Source organism: Lithobates pipiens, unplaced genomic scaffold, assembly GCF_037356315.1.
Source record: "Lithobates pipiens isolate NorthernLeopardFrog02 unplaced genomic scaffold, aLitPip1_a1.2 Scaffold_18, whole genome shotgun sequence".
Lineage (NCBI taxonomy): Eukaryota > Metazoa > Chordata > Amphibia > Anura > Ranidae > Lithobates > Lithobates pipiens.
In genome coordinates, this window is record NW_027507758.1 from 233,002,957 (window position 1) to 233,025,945 (window position 22,989).

General features: G+C 45.6%; 1 protein-coding gene across 1 annotated transcript in view; it reads left to right on the forward strand.

Annotated features, from left to right (window-relative positions):
• The window catches only part of LOC143987713 (plasminogen-like), a 142,512-nt gene that overhangs the window by 46,850 nt on the left and 72,673 nt on the right, over window positions 1-22,989 (forward strand). Inside the window, exons 9-11 of the mRNA XM_077486671.1 lie at window positions 338-459; window positions 5,910-6,075; window positions 19,228-19,403. Coding sequence (XP_077342797.1) covers window positions 338-459; window positions 5,910-6,075; window positions 19,228-19,403 — 464 coding nt within the window. The remainder of the gene's footprint in view (window positions 1-337; window positions 460-5,909; window positions 6,076-19,227; window positions 19,404-22,989) is intronic.

Here is a 22,989-nt window from a genome sequence, read left to right on the forward strand (position 1 = left end):
TATAATTTACATGGCAGGCAGAATGAGATTCACAATGGCAAGTGGCAGATGAACAGGTTAATGTATTAGTTATTAGGCATGTTTGTTGTCAATAGTATTAGCCAGCCAGTTGGGGCTAGTGTCAGTGCGTTAGACAAAAGCACAGTTGAGTATGTAGTCAGGGGTCATTGACTGGGGTAAATAGGGCCAAGAATCAAAACCAGAGAATGGAGAAAATGTAATAAAGTCTGTAAGAGTGGGAAGATAATCAACATGTTCAATTGAAACCCTTCATCTGATTTGCATATGCTTTTTTGATATACTGATATGATATTTTATAAACCATTTTTTTTTATAGGAATCTAGAAAAGAACCATTGCAGAAATCCTGATGGAGAGTCAATGCCCTGGTGTTATACCACAGACAAAGCAACACGATGGGAATATTGTGAAATACCCAGTTGTGATTCGCAACCTGCTGGTAAATCTATTTATTTTATTGTGCGTAGTGTTTTAACCTGGTTTCACAACTAGAGTTTAAAGCAGTTGTATACCGCTGGATGTTTTTTTGTTCTTTCTTCCTGCAAGGTAAAGTCATAATGTGCTAGTATGCCTACTAGCACATTATGTAAAAATTACCTTAAAATGAAGTTGTTCCAGCACTGCGAAATCAGCGCTGCAGCCACTTCCATCTTCACCCATCTTGCTTCTGGGTTCACGGGGGGTTCTGGCTCTATGACTGGCCGGAGCCACGATGACGTCACTCCCGTGCATGCTCACAGCACAGGGCTTGGAAGGAACGGCACAGGTAGCAGTTCCTTCAGAGCACATGGGCCAGTGATGTCACTAGCTGCATGTAATGTAAATATGTCCTAAACAGTACACATTTAGGAGATATTTACACTACTTATAGGTAAGCCTTATTATAGGCTTACCTGTAGGTAAATGTCAGCAGAGGAAGTTTACTTCCTCTTTAATGGGAAGTCTTTAGGGAGATAATGACACCTTGTCTATTTAGATCTCCTTGTACCCCCAACCACCTTATATTTACATCTCCAGTTCTCCCTGCCGCTCCTACTACTGTGGCTGCTGCTGCAAAATAGCTGGTGCTTCTGGGTATATAAAAGTATGTGACCTTCTCCCATGATGAAGTGCTGGCTACACTGTCACTCTATGTCACTCTATGAGCTTCTGGGATACGGTAAGGCTTTAACCAAATTTTTACATTGGGTTCAGTTACAATGTCATGCTCGATGACATTGGTCAGTCATTGGTGAGTCCCAGCAACCCTGAAAACATGTCCCTATTTCTTTGAAGGAACTCTTTTGCTAGCTCCGTTTGGGGCCTAGTTAAGGTAGCAGCCACCTGCACCAGGTCGATCCCTGATATCACCGCGGATACCTGTTCCCTGTCTCTCCAGGGTTTCAACAAATTTACGTGATAGATCTGATATGGTTTTCTTTTCCCTGGCTGGTGTACCTTGTAGTTTACCTCCTCCACTTTTCTACTACCTCAAACGGACCTTTCACTTGGCCAAGAACTTGCTCTCCACTGTGGGTATTAGGACAGCCACCTGGTCTCCTACTTGAAACTGTCTGACTTTCGCAGATCGGTTATACACCCTTCTTTGGGCATCCTGAGCCTTCTGCATGTGCTCCCTCACCAGCGACATCACCTTAGCCACCCTCTCTCGCATTTGAGAGATATGCTCTACCACGGTTTTGTGCAGTGAGGACTCACTTTCCCACGTTTCCTTTACCAGATCAAGCAACTCCCCGGGGCCTTCGCCCATACACTAGCTCAAATGGTGAGAAGCCCGTGGACGCTTGTGGGACCTCACGGATGTCAAACAAGAGGGCAGGGAGTAACATATCCCAATCCTTCCCGTCTTTCTGGACCACTCCTTTTAGCATGGATTTTAGAGTTTTATTAAACCTCTCAACTAGGCCATCGGTCTGCGGGTGATAGACGGACGTCCGTAACTGTTTAATCTGAAACAGTTTGCACAAGTCCGCCATCACCGTTGACATAAAAGGGTTGTCCTGGTCCGTTAGTATCTCTTTGGGGAATCCAGTTCGTGAAAACATTTGAAATAATTCCCAGGCAATGGCTCTGCTTCTGGATATCTGGTTGCGTAGTCTAGGATGGCTAATATATATTGGCGCCCTCTTGCCGACTTTACCAGGGGTCCCACGAGATCCATAGCGATCCGCTCAACTGGAACCTCAATAATTGGCAAGGGTACCAGAGGGCTTCTATAGTGGGGCACTGGGGCAGTTAACTGGCAAACGGGACAAGATGCACAATATCTTTTAACCTCAGCCTTCACCCCTGGCCAGTCAGTTATCCTGGCCTCTGTTTTCTCTGCCCCCAAGTGTCCTCCCAGTGCGTCGTTGTGGGCTAGCTCAAGTCGCATCCGCCTATACGGTTGGGGAACCAACAATTGCTCTATAGTTTCCCCACGGCTTTCAGACACTCGATAAAGCAAGTCCCCCTTCAACGCAAAATGAGGAAACCTCTGCTCTGCCCCTGGCATTTGTGAAACCCCATCCACAACAGAAACCTGCTCTCGGGCATTGACCAAGGTAGGATCTTGCAACTGGGCGGTGCCAAATGCACCCCTGGGTACATCCAGGTCTGGGTGCACTGGCCTTGAGGATGTTTCCCCTTCACCCTCCTCAACCGGGAACTGCAGCAGGGAGAGCTCCCCGTCATCCTCCCCCAGCATAACCTGTAACGGGAAGACTTCCCCCCCAGAGGTTAACTCGGTTTTGAAACCTGAAACAGAATCATCCTTTAACTTAACATTCTCTGCAATATCATTATCAGTAACCGGTAATCCGTATCAGTGGGGTGTGTTGTGGGGCTTTCAGGCCCAAGTCCCCAGTTCTCCTGGCTGTCCTGGTAGCCCCATCTGTACCTGGCTCCACAGTTCGAAAAATAGCAGACAGTCCCACCCCATTATAATGTCATGTATTAAGCTTCTCACTACCCCGACCTCTTGTGTCACTGAGGTATGGCCATAGGACACAGTCACCGAAACCAAGGGGTACTCCTTGGTGTCCCCAAGGATGCACACTACACGTAGGGTTTTTCTTACAGGGCCAAGTCTCCCAATCACACTGGCATGTACAAGTGTTACCATGCTACCAGAGTCCAGTAGCGCCCTGGCAGGAAGGTGGTTCACCCACACTTCACACTCGAACCGTCCTGCAATTGGATCCAGATGAGTGGCACAGACTCTTTGCACATAGAAGGTGCTTCTCCGACCACTCCTGCAGTCCATAGGCTCCTCCTGAAGTGGGCATTGCGCCCGGGTATGTCCCCAGGACCAACATCGCCAACTCTGTAGGTCTCCCATTCTTGGGACAGGAAACACCCTTCGAGGTTCTGCAGCAGACGATGCAGTTTTGCGGGTCCCAACGTCTGGCAGGGCTTCTCTCCTGGGTGCTATGGCTCATCTGGTTGCCCTTGGTGTGGGTTCCCAACACTTGGCAGGCCCAAGCAAGAACTCCACCATGGTGTACCTTTCAACCAACTCAACCAGCTGGTCAGCGGTTGCAGGGTCTCCATGGCTTACCCAGCGCTGTAGGTCATCTGGCAGGGACCGCAGGTACCAGTCCATCACTATTCGTTCCACCATCTGTGGGCCTGACAATTTTTCTGGCTGCAGCCATTTTTTAACCAGCTGTACCAGTTCATCCATCTGGGACCTGGGTGGCGGTCAGGTTTTTACCGCCAGCGATGCACCCTCTGAGCCCGGACTGCTGTTGTAACTCCTAGGCGGGCCAGGATCTCTGCCTTCAGACACTCATAGTCGCTGATGTGCTCCATTGGGAGGTCAAAATAGGCCTTTTGCGGGTCACCGGTGAGGAAAGGGGAGATAATGCCGGCCCATTGGTCACAGGGCCACCCCTCTCTCTCTGCTATCCTCTCAAAGGTGGTGAGAAAGGACTCTACATCATCACTGGGTGTCAGTTTTTGTAAAAAATGGCTGGCCCTCACAGACACCTGGTTGCCAGCGGCGATAGCCGCTTGTTCTCGTCCCTGAGCCAGCCACTGTACTGCCTCCTGCAAGGCAGCCACCTGTGCTTGAGAGGACTCCTGCTGAGCAGTAAACTGGGAGGCTAGCAGCCCTGTGCTTTCCTGCTGTGCAGCTATGGCCTGTGCCAGGGCCTGCTGCTGCCGAGCCATTGCTTCCTCATGACGACGATTTGCATCTTCTGAAGCTTGCTGCTGGGTCACGGTGGCTTGTGCCAAAGCCCTGATGACCTCTTCCATGTCTTTACCTGCTGCTTGCAGCATCTGAGCTAACTTCACCCAAGACATGCCGTTTGTACACAGTCTCTTTTAAATGTCAGTTTTTGGCTTTTAAACGTTTTTTGCGGCTGCAAATGCACTTTTGCCAGCATCCAGGACACCAGTTGTAAAGTTTGGGGATACTAGCTCCGCAGGACCAAGTGCATAAACCGGTCAAAGGTGAAACCAAAAAGACTTTTATTTATAATTAAATCAAAATAAGGCTTTTCTTAAGCATACAAATCAAAACGTAAATTAAAGTCTGCTTATCTTCAGCACAAAAAGAACAAGAAAAGAAAGCACCTACAGTTCTGTAGTCGGGTCTTCACCCCAAAGTTTTCAGAGTCCTTACAGCAATCTTTTGTAGCCTCCAAGATAGCAAGACAGCAAGACAGCTCCTCAGACAGGTGTTAATCTCCTACTCCTCCTCACCACCACCTTCTCACCCATTTTTGGGTGACCCCCTGAAGCCTACCGGGATTCCCTTAAAGGGACCACAACCCGAATATAGGTGCTACATAGCACCCATCCAGGACCCAACCTTGGCATCCTGTACAATATATATATATATTTATATTTATTAAATACACAGCAGCTGCCTGCTCAATCTAAATGAGACTCTCTCTCCATCCATGCCAACAACACACTACACAAGGCCAACGTGCAGGCGGCCTTATATAGTGTAGGGCGTGGACTTGAGTCATGATTGGTGAAAGGCACCCTGCCTTTGGCCAATTATGGCTCTCTCAGCTGAGAGCACTGTGATTGGCCAAAGCATGCAGGTCATGGTGCATGCTCTGGCCAATCATCATACAGCAATGCACTGCGCTCCCCCAGTGCAATATGGGCTGTTACGTGCCGCTTGAATTTGGCACAAATGGCCCATAATGTTTGGTTTTCGACGAACGGGTGAACAACCAATGTTCGAGTCAAACTCATGTTCGACCCAAACAGAAAGCTCATCTCTACTCTAGACACGCAGCCCCACAATGAGTTTGGATGAGAAGCAACTCAGTCTGAACTGTATACGGGGTTCTTTACTGTTAGAGCTGTAAAGATGTGGAAACCACTTCCATGTTTAATGTTGTCAGCAGGGAGTGTAGATGAGTTAAAAAGAAAAAAAACTTTAGATGTGTTTATTAGCAAACACAATGTACAGGGATATTGAAATGGTAGCAACAAACACACACACTCAGGTTGAACTGGTGTATTTATTCAAACTTACCAACTTTGAAAGGTTCTCCTACTATAATTGTCCATAACAGTTTACTACTATGAAAGTAGTAAACCTGTGATTAGCTAAAATGTACAAAACTGGTGGGGCGAGTACAAACAGATACTGTACCTATAGGCACCTGCAAATAACTTTAGATGTATTATTGATGACTTTGGATATCCCAGGGGATTTAGCAAGGCAAGTTCCACTTCCCTGAAATTCAAGTCCTGGTCTGCCTCTTACCGATTCCTGCACCTCACCATTGGTTAGAGTCCACTCATCATATTGAGGGACCAATAGTAAGCAGTGGGAGACAAAGTGTGTAGGTAAGTATGTTGTAATTTGGAATCTGAATATTTACCCTATGAATTATTTCTACAGTGCATAGCAGAATATATTCATTTATTTTTTTACAGTTATACCTGAGTCTACAACACCTACAGCAGTTTCAGAATGTTATGAAGGAAATGGAGGAGATTACCGAGGCACAACTTACATCACAATTTCTGGTAAAAGATGTCAGGCCTGGAGCTCCCAAATGCCACATTCACATTCCAGGACACCTGAGAAATTTCCAAATGCGTAAGTGATGCTGACAGTATTGCAGAGGAAGGACAAAAACAATGAATGCAGCACAATGTGTGAAAGTGTGCTCAGTGGTGATAGAACTCACAGCCTCTGATCAATGAAGGTTTTCCAGTATATCTGTTAAAAAAAAAAAAACTAATAAAAATGACCTCTGTTGAACAGGGAAGGCCACCCACATATCGAAATTTGTCTGGTCCTTGCCGAACCGGCCAAATATCGATTTGTCTGTACCCACCTTCAAGACAAACTGTTTAAAGAGGAAGTAAACCCTGATGAGTTTACTTCCTCTTTCATTCCCTACAAAGGTAAAGCATAATGGACTACTATGCATTGCATAGTAGTCCATTATGTGTCACTTACCTGACACAGTAGCCAGCGAAGTCACCGCTGTCCCCTGTAGTCCGGCGCATCCATCTTCTCAGTGGGTCTCACTGCTACGCCGCTGTCATTCGGCGAAGCCGCGATGACGTCACTCCCGCGCATGCGCACGGGAGGCGCCACGCGCAGCATATCGCCGTTGACGGGTACCACACTCAGTGCGCCTGCGCATGCGCCGTAGACAGCGGTGCCTGTCTTTCGGCAAATATCTCCTAAACCGTGTAGGTTTAGGAGATATTTCTTGGACCTCCAGGTAAGCCTTAATCTAGGCTTACCTGTAGGTCAAAGTGTGTTGTAAGGGTTTACAACCACTTTAAGGCTGGCCATATACAATTACACTTCTTTCATTCAGCCTGCGGCTGAACAATAATTACACAGTTAGTCTGGTTGAAAAAAAACACATCCTGTTCAACCCACAAAGAGAAACAATAAATAAATCATGCACAAATCCAGAACTTCCATACAGTATACACAATCCTATACCCACAGTTGACCCAGAGCAAAGCATGATCCAATTTGCAGGAGACAATCTGATATTTCCTGGATCAACTGTATGTATACATAATAACTATAATTAAACCTAATAATATTAACTTTAAAAATCTAAACTATCAAAATAAATAAAACAGATTCCTCTATTCATTTTATATAGCACATATGCATTTCCAACTGTGGCTATTGTATTCTGACAGCTGGCAATCACATCTGATTGGATGCAGCTGCTGTTCAGCTGACAATTTTCTCTCCGGGAACTTTTCAATTGCAGTGTCAGGTGGAAGGGTGGGGACCGAGCAACCTATGTAGCAACATTTAGGCAGTTCAATAGAAATAAGATTAAAATCTCATAGTGTATAACCAGCTTAAGCTCAAATTTTTTAATGAAAGTAGGTTTTATAGAAAGAAGATTGATCTGATATTGATAATTTTTTTGCTAGGTTCCATGTTCTTATGTCTTCCCATTGCAATCATCTCATGCAGGGCTTAATTCACTAAAGAATATCTCATGAAATAATTGAATCATGGGACACATTTTTTCCAATTATCTTATCGGGTAATGAAAATATAAATTCACTATGGCTTGATTCACACTAATGCGTTTTTTGATGCATTTTGCAGAAATGCAGGGACATTTTTTAACATGGGTTCCTGTAGAACATGTTCACATCAATGCATTTTGTGCCTCTGCGTTTTTGGAAAGGGTCGGGGACTTATTTTCCCGCAAAATGCAGCATTTTGCATTTAATAGAATTCAATGGATCCGCATCCAAAACAAAGTACCGGGTTTTTATCGTGATTTTGCAGCGATTTGCGTTTTTTTTACACTGTATATAGCTGGTTGCTAAGGAGGGGGCTGGGAAGCTGGCCGCCACATCCTTAGCAACCGATAAGTCATCAGTTGTCAGCGGGCTTCCTGCTAATTGTAAAAAAGAAAAGAATTGCAAAAACAGCATGGCCCCCCCACACATCAAATTTTTGTTAAAATGGCATGGGGTCCCCCCAAAATCCATAACAGACCCTTATCCAAGCATGCAGCCTGGTAGGTCAAGAAAGGGAGGGGGCGTGCGAGCGCCCCCCCCCCCTCCTGAACCATACCAGGCTGCATGCCCTCAACATGGGGGGATGGGTGCTGTGGGGCAGGGGGGCTCTGTGCACCCCACCCCAAAGCACCACAAAGCAACAATTTTGAAAAAAAAGGCATTATATTTTACTTTTTTCTGTAGTAAATATCCCCCAAAAATATATAAAAAAAAAAAATTTCCTCAGTTTGGGCCGATATGTATTCTTCTACATATTTTTGTTAAAAAAATGGCAATAAGCGTATATTGATTGGTTTGTGCATAGGTTATAGCGTCTACAAAATAGGGCATAGTTTTATGGCATTTTTATTATTATTATTTTTTTATTAGTAATGGCGGCGATCAACGATTTTTATCGGGACTGCAACATTATGGCAGACACGTTGGACAATTTTGACACATTTTTGGGACCAATGGCATTTTTGCAGCGATCAGTGCTATAAAAATGCATTGATTACTGTAAAAATGTCACTGGCAGTGAAGGGATTAAACTCTAGGGGGCGATCAAGGGGTTTATGTGTTCCCTATTGTGTGTTCTAACTGAAGGGGGAGAGGACTGTGTAGGGAAAGAGACAGATCGCTGTTGATACTCTGTATGAACAGACGATCTGTCACATCTCCCCTCAGAGAATCGGAAACTGTGTGTTTACACACACAGATCCTGGTTCTCCATGTGCCCTGAGTGATCGCGGGAGCTTGGCGGTGATCGCGACAGCCGGACACTCGCATTGGTTCCATGGGAGAGCAGGGGGGCGTCCCCTAGTGGCCACAGAGCGAAGTAACATTACATAACGACATTTTGCCCAGCCGTGCCATTCTGCAGCAGTACAACTGCGGCGGGTTGGTCCACAAGTGGTTAAAGTATACTTTTTTTTTTTGTATTGGATAAAGTGGAAATAGATTAAACTCCCTGTCAGTTTTTATTGCTGTCAGTCAATAGAAAAATGAGTAATCTGGCATGGAAACAGCGCTGGATTACTCTCTTCTCTCTTTTTTCTATTGTTTTACACTCTAGTCCCTTTGGGGGCCCCAGCAGGGTAGACTGCATATCTATTGCCCTTTTTTTTGACTAAGAGCGGTTGTTTTTATATATTCTTATCGCTGTCAGTGTTCCTGTTAGGGAGATTAACTTTCTCTATTTGTGCTTTTTACCATTGTCATTGAGCCCAGGTTCACATATATGCGATCGCATGTGATTCGCACCCACACCGCAGGTGCTGATCACATGCGATGTCTGTGCAATGTGAGTTCAGGCAAACAATTGTATAGCTGAACTCACATTGGATTTGCAGAAAAAAAGGTGCAGGGACTTTTTTCAGATTCCTGTGTGTGTTCACAGATCGCACTGCAAATCTGTGAACCGATCTGGGGGTGTCATTAACATTGTGTTAACACCCTCAGTGGTTCGCAGAGAGCAGTGTGAACTGCCTGTGGGTGAGATGCGATGCGGGAGGCGGCGCTGGAATCACGCTGGTTATCGCATCGCACCAGTGTGAACCCAGGCTGAAAGTGAAAGAAAATCACAAAGTTTGTCCCCAGAAAAATAATAAAGGGGAAATCTTCCAATTAGGACACTAGTTCTGGTAACCTGGGGGCCCCAAGGGATTCTTTTAATTTGTAGGGATTTCCGCTCACCTCCTGTTATGGCTATGGGACAGAAGTGAAGAGAAATCTCCTCAAAGACAAAGTTGTATTTCTTATTGGTGGAAGAAGGGTATTTATATTTCAATAATGGGATGTGGATTGATTAACCCCATGACGCACCTCCATCCCTATATCACATAGAAAGCTACAAAAATTTGCCCTTGGGACTTTAAATGAGGTGCGTCACACTCAATGGTGAGATAACAATTGTAAATTTATTAATACATACATTATCAGCAGTAAAGCAGGAACAACTGATGTGTTGTCAATGGATCTGTAGAGTTGTACATATTAGGTAACTGTATTTTTTGCTCCATAAGACGCACCTGACCATAAGACGCGCCTAGGATTTAAAGGAGGAAAACAAGAAAAAAAAGTATTCTGCACCAAATGCTGCTGATTTGGAGCACAGGAGAGGATGCCCATATCCCCAATTAATATACTATAGTTTCTAACTTAAAATAGACATCTATCAAGTGTGCCACATAGCTTCCATGCAGCAAACAAATATCACTCTGTCACCAAATTCAGTCTATATACAATTCATAGGAAATATCACCATCTTATAACAAATTCACCATGCAGGCTGTGAGCACTACGGATGGCCAAACGGTTCGCCCGGCGGTCTTTTCGCGGCGAATTTCGGCTGTTCGCGGTCCGCCTGATCAGGCGGACTATTGCCGCTGTTCGCCTGACGGACTTCCGTGTTTACTGTGTAAAAGAACTTTGACCTATGATGACACATCCATCATGTGGTACAGGACAGCCAATTGAGATATTACAGCACATGGACACTTGGACATTCCCCCTAACTTATAAATAGACCCGATCCGGCGGCCATTTTACATTCTTTCGTATGTCACTATATAGGGAGAGGTTGCTGTGTGGAGCAGGGAGAGACTGCAGTGACCCAAATCGCTAGCTATTAGGTCCACAAAAGTTATTTTAACCACTTAACCACTGGGCACTTAAACACCCTTAATAACCAGACCAATTTTCAGCTTTCGGTGCTCTCACATTTTGAATGACAATTACTCAGTCATGCAACAATGGACCTATATGAAATTTTTGTCCTTTTTTTCACACAAATGGAGCTTTCTTTTGGTGGTATTTAATCGCCGCCCGGTTTTTTATTTTTTGTGCTATAAAAGAAAAAATACAGAAAATTCTGTAAAAAAATGAATTTTTCTTTGTTTCTGTTATAAAATTTAGCAGATTAGTAATTTTTTCTTCATAAATTTTGGCCAAAATTTATACTACTACATATCTTTGGTAAAAATAAGTACAAATTGGTGGATATTATTTGGTCTTTGTGAAAGTTATAGCGTCCACAAGCTATGGTGCCAATATCTGAAAATTGATCACACCTGAAGTACTGACGGCCTATTTCAATTCTTGAGACCCTAACATGCCAGAAAAGTACAAATACCCCCCAAATGACCCCTTTTTGGAAAGAAGACATTCCAAGGTATTTAGTAAGAGGCATGATGAGTTTTTGAAAGTTGTCATTTTTTCCCACAATTCTTTGCAAAATCAAGATTTGTTTAACTTTTTTTTTTTTTCACAAAATTGTATTATTATCAGTTTATTTCTCACACAGCATATGCATACCACAAATTACCGTATATACTCGAGTATAAGCCGAGATTTTCAGCCTCTTTTTTGAGGCTGAAAGTGCCCCCCTCGGCTTATACTCGAGTCATCGCTGTCTGCCCGCTCGATCAGCGTGTCGAGCAGACAGACAGCGGCCATTCTATCATTCAAAAGCCGCGCCTCCGGCTCCGCCTTCGCCTGTGATAGGCGGAACACTGAATTTCCCAGCAGCCTGTGTTCCGCCTATCACGGACATCGTATCATCCTCGTACTACGGACGAGGATGATACGATGTACGTGATAGGCGGAACACAGGCTGCTGGGAAATTCAGTGTTCCGCCTATCACAGGCGAAGGCGGCGGCGCAGCTTTTGAATTTTACAATGGCCGCCGAGGCGCCGACGAAGAGGGCACGGGACGGAGGCAAGGCAAGGCAAGGCACGGCACGGGACGGGACGGGACGGGACGGGACGGAGGCAAGGCACGGCGGCGAGGCACGGCACGGGACGGAGGCAAGGAGGCAAGGCACGGGACGGAGGCTCGGGACAAAGGCTCGGGACACAGGTAGGCTGGACACACACACACACACACACACACACACACACACACACACACACACACACACACACACACACACACACACACACACACACGGATACACACACACACAGGGATGGATGGATGGATGGATGGATGGAGACACACACACACAGGGATGGATGGATGGATGGACACACACACACACAGGGATGGATGGACGGACACACAGGGATGGACGGACACACAGGGATGGACGGACACACAGGGATGGACGGACACACACACAGGGATGGACAGGCATGTCTTACCCTCGGCTTATACACGAGTCAATAAGTTTGCCAGTTTTTTGGGGGGTAAATTGGGGGCCTCGGCTTATATTCGGGTCGGCCTATACTCGAGTATATACGGTACACCCCAAAACACATTCTGCTATTACTCCCGAGTACAGCGATACCACATGTGTGAGACTTTTACACAGCGTGGCCACATACAGAGGCCCAACATGCAGGGAGCGCCATCAGGCGTTCTGGAGCACCCAGGATAATTCTGACATTTCTCTCCTACATGTAAAAATCATCATTTATTTGCTAGAAAATTACATAGAATCCCAAAACATTATATATGTTTTTTTAGCAAAGACCCTGGAGAATACAATGGTGGTTGTTGCAACTTTTTATCTCGCACGGTATTTGCGCAGCAATTTTTCGAATGCTTTTTTTTGAAAAAAGAAAACAGTTTTGTGCTTAAAAAAAAAAAAACACAGTAAAGTTAGCCCAATTTTTGCATAATGTGAAAGATGAAGTTACACCGAATAAATAGATACCTAACATGTCACTCTTCAAAATTGCACAGGCTCGTGGAATGGCGCCAAACGTCGCTACTTAAAAATCCCCATAGGCGACGATTTACACGTGGTCTAGCAAACACGGCCAGGGAAGGTATATCACTTTTACTGCCCACTGGGTGAACCTTCTGATGGCCGTCAAGCATGTAACCCGTGGCACCCGTGTAGATTTGGTTTTACCGCCACAGATTGCATGCAGGCCTGGCTCTTCTTCTCCTCCTCCTCCTACTCCATCCTCCTCCCTCTCCTCCTCGGCTGACTCCTCCTTTTCCGCTGCTAGCGTCTCTTCCGCTGTGCCGCCCAAGCTCCCCAGAACCTATTCGACATGCCAGGTGAGACGTTGCCATGCCATGCTGCGACTGGTGTGCCTGGAAGCCAAGAGCCACACTGGCCCGCCACTCCTTTCAGCTTTGCGTTCACAGGCAGATCAGTGGCTAACACCGCTCAATTTGACAGTTGGTAAAGTGGTGTGTGACAACAGTGCCAATCTGCTTAGCGCATTGAAACAGGGCAAAATTACGCACGTGCCATGCATGGCACACGTCTTAAACTTGGTCATGCAGTGATTCGTTGTCAAATACCCTGGGGTCCAGGACACCTTGCGGCAGGCAAGGAAAATCTCGGCCCATTTCAGAAGATCTTACACGGCCATGGCTCGCCTTGCTGTCATTCAGCGGCGACACAATCTGCCGGTCAGACGTCTTATTTGCGATTGCCCGACGCGATGGAACTCAACCTTCTATATGCTTGATAGGCTGCTCCAGCAGAAACGTGCAGTTAACGTCTACCTGTATAAGCTCTGCGGCAGAACAGGTTCTGGGGAGCTGGGTTTTTTTCACCGCTCCAGTGGCTACTCATGCGCGACGCATGCAGACTTCTGCGGCCAATTGAGGAGATCACCAAACTGGACAGTCGCAGCCATGGCGCTATCAGTGACATGGTACCTTATGCCTTCTTTATGGAGCGTGCATTGCATCGTGTCATTGATCAAGCTGCGGAGGAGCAGGAGCGGGAAGATGAGGAAGTCGCAATGCTGGATGAATTCCCAGGGGGGGCTACTCTATCTGAGACAAGTCAACAACAGGAGTCTGAAGAGGAGTCAGAGGACGATGGTGTCGGGGCGGATGAGGAGGAGCAAGAAGAGCATGCTTTAAACCTTTCTGGGATCCCTGTTGTTGTGTGTGGATGTGGAGAGGAGAATGAAGAGGACGACATTATCCTGGATGATGAGCAGGAGCCAGGCCACCACACCGCTTCCAGTTTAGGGCAAATGGGGGTCTTCATGCTCCAGTGTTTTAATAGGGACCCCCGTATAAAAAGCATAAGGGTCAAGGACCAGTACTGGGTGGCAACGTACTTAGACCCCCGGTACAAACACAAAATGGCGGAAATGTTACTGCCGTCACAGAGACTGTCAGAATGGAGCACTTCCAGGCCTTGCTTCGAGAAATGCTGCATTCTGCTTTTGCGTGCGCTGGCAGAGGAGCATTTCCCACTCCCAGAGAAGGAGTTGCGGGTACCAATCCAACAGTGCCTGCAAGAAGAGGCCGGTTTGAAGATGTGTTGGTGACTTCTGATATGAGGTCATTCTTTCAGCCGACCCATCGACAGGTGTCATCCGGATCCAGCATCAGGGAACGCCTAGACCGGCAGGTGTCCGACTACATCGGGTTAACGGCCGATGTGGACGCTCTGAGGAGTGATGAACCCCTGGACTACTGGGTGGGCAGGCTTGACCTCTGGCCAGAGCTTGCCCAATTTGCAATCAAACTGTCGGCTTGCCCCTCGTCCAGTGTCCTGTCCGAAAGGACGTTCAGCGCAGCAGGGGGGATCGTGACCGATAAGTGTACTCGCCTAGCTCACGACAGTGTTAACTACCTCACATTTCTAAAAATGAATGAGGCATGGATCTCAGAGGAATTCAAAACATGTGACCAGTAGACCATGTATATGTCTATAAACGATTTTTTTAATCGAGCACACAGACCTTCTTTCTTTATTTGGCTCACTTCCTTGTCCAAAAAAAGCACACCGTACTATATGCCCGTACCCTCCTGTTTGAAGAGGTTGAGCGGTGTCATATTTCTACTGGGGCTGCTTATTATGAGGGGCTCCCACCATCCCTGTACTATGCTGACTTCCTCCTGGGGCTGCTTATTATGAGGGGCTCCCACCATCCCTGTGCTGTGCTGACTTCCTCCTGGGCCTGTACCTCTGCTGTGCATATTATGAGGGGCTCCCACCATCCCTGTGCTATGCTCATTATGAGGGGCTCCCACCATCCCTGTGCTGACTTCCTCCTGGGGCTGCTTATTATGAGGGGCTCCCACCATCCCTGTGCTATGCTGACATCCTCCTGGGGCTGCCTATTATGAATTATGAGGGGCTCCCACCATCCCTGTGCTGTGCTGACTTCCTCCTGGGGCTGTACCTCTGCTGTGCATATTATGAGGGGCTCCCACCATCCCTGTGCTATGCTCATTATGAGGGGCTCCCACCATCCCTGTGCTATGCTCATTATGAGGGGCTCCCACCATCCCTGTGCTGTGCTGACTTCCTCCTAGGGCTGTACCTCTGCTGTGCATATTATGAGGGGCTCCCACCATCCCTGTGCTGTGCATATTATGAGGGGCTCCCACCATCCCTGTGCTGTGCTGACTTCCTCCTGGGGCTGCTTATTATGAGGGGCTCCCACCATCCCTGTGCTATGCTGACTTCCTCCTGGGGCTGCTTACGGTGCAGGTGTCAGTGCTGTATATCACGGTGCTGGTGTCAGTGCTGTATATCACGGTGCTGGTGTCAGTGCTTTATGTCACGCTGCTGATGTCAGTGATCTCTATCACGGTGCTGGTGTCAGATCACTCTATCACGGTGCAGGTGTCATTGCTGATGTCAGTGCTCTCTATCACGGTGCTGGTGTCAGTGCTGTATATCACGGTGCTGGTGTCAGTGCTTTATGTCACGCTGCTGATGTCAGTGCTCTCTATCACGGTGCTGGTGTCAGATCACTCTATCGCGGTGCATGTGTCATTGCTGTATGTCACGCTGCTGATGTCAGTGCTCTCTATCACGGTGCTGGTGTCAGTGCTGTATATCACGGTGCTGGTGTCAGTGCTTTATGTCACGCTGCTGATGTCAGTGCTCTCTATCATGGTGCTGGTGTCAGATCACTCTATCACGGTGTCATTGCTGTATGTCACGCTGCTGGTGATCATCTCCTGCACCCTCTTCTTTGCCTACCCTGACCTTCCCTCTCCTCCATTGCCTTCATGCGCTCCACAGTCCTGAATTGTCACAATTTCACATATAAAAAAAGAATGCTTGTAGTTGTCGATCCCAGATTCACCTCATACATGTGTTATGTCATTGGCCATGTGGTGGGACTATGTTTGTACAGCTAGTAATTATTTTGTGGCTGCAAATTTGACCTGTAGGTTTGCAAAGTTCGCCTCCCATTGAAGTCAATCGGGCCCGCCGCGAACGCTACGGTTCGCGAACTATCGGCCGCGTTCGCGGTCCGCGTTAGCGAAACGTCCCGTCCGAAGTTCGTCCATCACTAGTGAGCACAGCATTGCAGGTGCAGTCTAATAAAGACCTGAGAATGACTAGATACCTGTCGCCATGTACACACATCGCATAATCAGTCCAGCAGCTGACACACTGGAGATGCTGGCCTCTTTTGTCCCTCACTCGATCGGCGTCTGACATCACCGATCAAGCAGGGACAAAAAATCATCACTGCGCGTGCACCAGTGAGAAGAACTCCAGCCAGCCTACAAGACCCAGACCCAGAAGACATAGCGGAGAAAGGGGAGGCGTCTGATAATGTAACATGGTGGCAGCTGGTCAGTATTCGCTCCATAAGCCGCACAGGCATGTGTCTTATGGAGCGAAAAATACAGTAAAAATAGAGTATACAGGCATACCCCACTTTTAAGTACATGTAGCGCTGGCTTCTGATGAGCAGGCGCTATTTTTTTTGTAAAGTTAATTTGCCTGAAACCACAGTTGGGTTTTGGGGCTATTTCTCTAAATTTCTGGTTTCAGTACCAGTTCACCTCATACATGTGTTATGTCATTGGCCATGTGGTGGGACTATGTTTGCACAGCTAGTAATTATTTTGTGGCTGCAAATTTGACCTGTAGGTTTGCAAAGTTCGCCTCCCATTGAAGTCAATCGGGCCCACCGCGAACATTACGGTTCGCGAACTATTAGCGTTCGCGGTCCGCGTTGGCGAAACGTCCCTTCCGAAGTTCGTCCATCACTAGTGAGCACAGCATTGCAGGTGCAGTCTAATAAAGACCTGAGAATGACTAGATACCTGTCGCCATGTACACACATCGCATAATCAGTCCAGCAGCTGACACACTGGAGATGCTGGCCTCTTTTGTCCCTCACTCGATCGGCGTCTGACATCACCGATCAAGCAGGGACAAAAAATCATCACTGCGCGTGCACCAGTGAGAAGAACTCCAGCCAGCCTACAAGACCCAGACCCAGAAGACATAGCGGAGAAAGGGGAGGCGTCTGATAATGTAACATGGTGGCAGCTGGTCAGTATTCGCTCCATAAGCCGCACAGGCATGTGTCTTATGGAGCGAAAAATACAGTAAAAATAGAGTATACAGGCATACCCCACTTTTAAGTACATGTAGCGCTGGCTTCTGATGAGCAGGCGCTATTTTTTTTGTAAAGTTAATTTGCCTGAAACCACAGTTGGGTTTTGGGGCTATTTCTCTAAATTTCTGGTTTCAGTACCAGTCCAGCTGGGTTTCACTGGGTTCTTTTTGACCGCAGGTGTCGCTGTCACCGCCGGCAAGAGTAGAAACACAGTCTAGCTGGGTGTATTGAATGCCACTGTTATATTGGAACCAGCCCAGTGGGAGTGTTCGTCTGCTGTGCATTCTGGGGGGTAGTATTTAAGGTACCGATGCCACGTGGTGGGGTTCGATCTTGATTTTCTGTCTGTTTGGTTCTGCTGGTCCTCCTGACCCACCCCCATGGCCCTCCTGGCCTGGGGTGCGGAATCATGCATCCCGAGTCTCGGCGCCGGCTGGCCCGAGGCGACGCAACTGCAGGGACAGGCCTGACTGGATTTTGGGTGAAGGGAGAGGCCCAGCAACTGAGGAGCCCCAGGGGAGGACACTTTAGGAGAAGGCCGTGCGCAAGGCTGGCTTCTCTGAAGGAGCCTGGAGGCTTAGTTGAAGGATGCAATCTGGATCAAAACACATATGGTATCGCCGGATCGGCTGAGAAAACCTGGTACCGTATTTTAGCTCTTTAAATTTATCTATGTCCCTCAGTAACGCTCAAGTGTACATCACAAGTCTGTGGCAGAGATTTTGTTGAACACCCTACCGGTTGCTAGGTCTAGTGAGAGGAGGTCTATCCGGGGGTTGTTAAATCCAGTTGTGAAATGGTTTTTATTCTCTGGATTTTCTACAAGGACTTACATTATTTTTTGCAGTCTAAAGTACCTGAACTTACTCCTAACCCTCTACCCTTTATTGAAAGACTGTTTCTGTTCCAAATAAATAACCCAAAAGAGGATTCAGTGTTAGTTTCCACATTCTTTGGGCCATCTATCGCAGGAATCCCTAGTCGGAGAAGCAAACAAGGAGGTAACGGTAAGCCCAATAAAACCAACAGCTCCTTCGGGGGTCAGTGCTACATACACAATGGGGTTTATTTACTAAAGTTAGAAAGTGCAAAATCAGGATCACTTCTGCATTGAAACCGATAAGCTTCCAGATTTTATTACTAGCTTAATTGAACAAGCTGGTATTATAAGCGCATTGGTTTCTATGCAGAAGTGAGCTTGATTTTGCACTTTCTAGCTTTAGTAAATAAACCCTATTGTTTACTTACAAGTGGGGTATGCCTGTATATTAAATAGAGTGCATCCCAGTATCCCGATGCGTTTCACTAACAACCATTCGCTTCTTCAGGGGTTGATGCAAACACAATATCTATGGAATAAAACAGTTTGAGGTATACAGTAAGCATAGTAAATAATGTTGTACTTAGTGCAAAATCTCTAAAGGACCACACAGGGGGCCCATGCTTACAAATCTGTTGAACGAGGGATCAAGGTATAGGTATATGTGTGTGATTTTGAATACTATTTAAATTCAATATTTTACATTTATAAAGATCATTTTATATTTATTTGTTTAATTTAACTTAGCTGTGTTTGTTACACCATGTTTGTCCTATGAAAGCAGCATCCCTTTGACTGGTATTCCATTTACCCTTTTTCATTTGTATTATTACATATGCTGCATATTTCTAAAAACTGACAGAGATTTAAATTCTTCTCTACTGTATCCATTCAACTGGATATCACATCATGAGATAAAAAAAACTGAATGGTTTCGAAAGTAAATTGCCTTATAGTTCATGCTTTACTTTAGTAGTATTTTTCTGTAAATTGCTATATTTTTTTTTTTAAAAAGCTATGAGTTATTTTATCTCAAATTTTAAAAGGAAAATAAAATGTGTGAATTGAGTCCACAATACTTTCCTCAGAGAAAAGAAATGGAATCATACAGATTACATTTATATTTGCAGGGGACTGGAAAAGAATTACTGCAGGAATCCAGATGATGACAAAAGCCCATGGTGTTATACCACAGATTCTAGTGTACGATGGGAGTATTGTAGCCTGAAGAAATGCACTGATGTACCACCTATAGAACAGAAGCCTGTGCAGACAACAAAGCCTACTCTAGTAACCAGCAGTCCAGGCAAGAAATTAAACAAACCTGTTCTGTTACTTTATAAAAACACCCATTTGCTAAAGAATGCATTATTTGTGCATTGAAAAATACTTTTTTTCAACTCACAATGGCATTGAGGTAATTCATGAGCCACAAAATGCACTGCAGCATGCTGTGTTATTGTAGTTCATTCATTTTGGCTTGGACCCAATGCAGAAAAAATCACAGTTTTTTTTTTTTTTTTTGATTAATGCAGTGCACTGCAACACACATCACTGCACTATGCAAAACCATGAGCTGTGGTAATGCCACCATTTTACCATATTTTACTGCAAGATACTTCTGTGAATGGGTCTTAAAGGTAGATTTACTGATTGTACATAAGGTTCTTTAAAGGAGAATTCTTAAACTTGTATAGAATCACTAACAATTGCCAGGTGGTGAAAATAGTAAAACTGTAGGATTTATTTTAATTAGGCCCTATTATATGCTCACATCTATATATGCTGCCTTTGTCCCTGCTGTAGAGATTCACCACTCTTTGTCCTAGTTTCCATAATCACCAAGGCAAAAAATTAGGGAACACCAAAATTTTAGAGCTATCATCTGAATAGGCTGTGAGGATAAATCTCCAAAAAATATTTCAGCAAAAACTGTCTAAAACTGAAATCCCATTCACTTTGGGGGGATTTCTTCTTATTTCCTTTTGCATGTCTAGGACAGAGTGAAGTGTTTCAGTGGATTTGTACATATAACTTGCAAAAACACAAGTCCCTACCCCGCCTCAGCCCTGTTAAAACACTGTCCCTCCTGCTAAGGCCAAACCCTCCATCATGTTACATAGTTACATTGTTAAGTAGTAGGCGAGGTTGAAAAAAGTTCATCAAGTCCAACCTATGTGTGTGATTTATCAAGTCAAACCTATGTGTGTGATTTTATGTCAGTATTAGATTGTATATCCCTGTATGCTGTGGTCGTATTTACCTAATCGTTTTTTGAAATTATTGATGCTCCTACAGTAAACCTCTTTTCTTCTAATTTTAGTGAATGGCTGCGTGTCTTATCAAATTCCCTTTCGCGGAAACATTTTATCCCCATTGTGGGGTTACCAGTACAGTATTTGTACATTGAAATCATATCTCCTCTCAAGCGTCTCCTCTGCAGAGAGAACAAGTTCAGTGCTCGTAACCTTTCCTCATAACTAAGGTCCTCCAGTCCCTTTATTAGTTTTGTTGCCCTTCTCTGGACTCTCTCCAGTTCCAGCATGTCCTTCCTGAGGACTGGTGCCCAGAACTGGAAAGCATACGTCAGGTGCTGCCAGACCAGAGTCTTGTAGAGTGGGAGAATTATTTTATCTCTGAAGTTAATCCCCTTTTTAATGCATGCCAATGTTCTGTTTGCTTTGCTTGCAGCAGCTTGGCCTTGCATGCCATTGCTGAGCCTGTCATCTACTAGACCCCCAGGTCCTTTTCTATCCTAGATTCCCCCAGAGGTTCTCCCCCTAATGAGTAGATTGCATTCCTATTTTTGCCACCCAAATGCATTATTTTACATTTTTCTACATTAAACCTAATTTGCCCCATTAATTTGTGCAGATCTTCTTGTAAGGTTTCCACATCCTGCCGAGAGGTTATTGCCCTACTTAGCTTAGCACTGTCCACAAATACAGAGATTGAGCTGTTTATCCCACCCTCCAAGTCGTTTATGAATAAATAAAACAGGATTGGCAGCACAGTGGTGTAGTGGTTAGCACTCTCACCTAGCAGTAAGAAGGGTTGCTGGTTCAAATCCCAACCACGACACTACCTGCCTGGAGTTTGCATGTTCTCCCTGTGCCTGCGTGGGTTTCCTCCGGGTACTCCGGTTTCCCCCCACAATCCAAAGACATGCAGGTAGGCTAATTGGCTTCAGTCAAAAAAATTGGCCCTAGTATATGAATGGGGACCTTGGATTGTGGGCTCCTTAACGGTAGGGACCGATGTGAGTGTGCAATGTACAGGGATAGGGACAATTGTAGACACTCAGGTTGAACTTGATGGTCTTTATTCAACCTAACTAACCATGAAACCAACCATGATTGGTCCCAGCAAAGAACCCTGGGGAAACCCACTTTCCACTCCAGACCATTTCAAGTACTCCCCATTTATCACTAGCCTCTGAACTCGCCCCTGTATCCAGTTTTCAATCCATGTACTCAGCCTATGGTCCATGCCAACAGACCTTACTTTGTACAGTAAACATTTATGGGGAACTGTATCAAATGCTTTTGCAAAATCCAGATACACCACGTCTATGGACCTTCTCTTATCTAGATGGCAGTTCACCTCCTCATAGAAAGTTAATAGATTGGTTTGGCAAGAACGATTCTTCATGAATCCATGCTGATTACTGCTAAAGATACCGTTGTCATTACTAAAATCTTGTATATAGTCCCTTATCATCCCCCCCAAAGGCTTGCATACAATTGATGTTAGGCTAACTGATCTTTAATTCCCAGGGATGTATCTTGGCTCTTTTTTAAATATTGGTGCTACATTGGCTTTTCTCCAATCAGCTGCTACCATTCTGTAAAAATTAGGAACAATGGTCTGGCAATTACTTGACTGAGTTCCTTAAGGGCTCTCGGGTGCAAGCCATCTGGTCCCGATGACTTATTGATGTTACGTTTTTCAAGTCTAATTACAATTTTGTCCTCTGTTAGCCATGAGGGTGCTTCTTTTGACATGTCATGAGGAACAACATTGCAGTTTTGGTTACAAAAGTCTCCCGATTCCCTTGTGAAGACTAATGCCCCGTACACACGAGCGGACTTTTCAACATCCAAAGTCCGAAGGACCGAGTCCGTCAGACTATCCGATCGTGTGTGGGCTGCAACGGACTTTTGATTCGCCAAAGTCTGACGGACTTTAGAAATGAAGCATGCTTCAAATTTTCCCGACGGAACTCCGCCGGACCCGGTCCCCTTCGAAAACTCCGCTCGTGTGTATGCTACTCCGACGGACTAAAACCGACGCTAGGGCAGCTATTGGCTACTGGCTATGAACTTCCTTATTCGAGTCCAGTCGTACGTCATCACGTTCGAATCCGTCGGAGTTTAGTGTGATCGTGTGTGGCCAAGTCCGTTCGGCCGAAAAGTCTGTCAGAACTCCGTCGGAACTCCGGCGGAACTCCTTTGGAAGTCTGTCGGACATAAGTCCTCTCGTGTGTACGGGGCATAAGAAGAAGAATAAATTCAGTACCTCTGCCATCTCTCCATCCTTCGTAACCAGATTCCCTTCATCATTCTTTATAGGACAAAGATGCCTTTCATGTTCTATCTTAGCCTCCCTGATTGCACCCTTACATTTCTTGTTGCATTCTTTGTACAGTTGGAATGCTGATTATGATCACTCAGCCTTGTATTTTTGAAAGGCCTTCTCCTTTGTTTTTATATGCATTTTTTACATTGGAGTTAAGCCACCTAGGACTTTTATTAGCTTATCTAAATGTATTTCCCATTGGGATGCAGTGGTGAATGCCCTTATTTAATATGCTCTTAACGCATACACATTTGTCCTCCTTGTTCTTTGTTCCTAAGATTTTATCCCAATTTTTATCTTCTAGCAAGGATTGT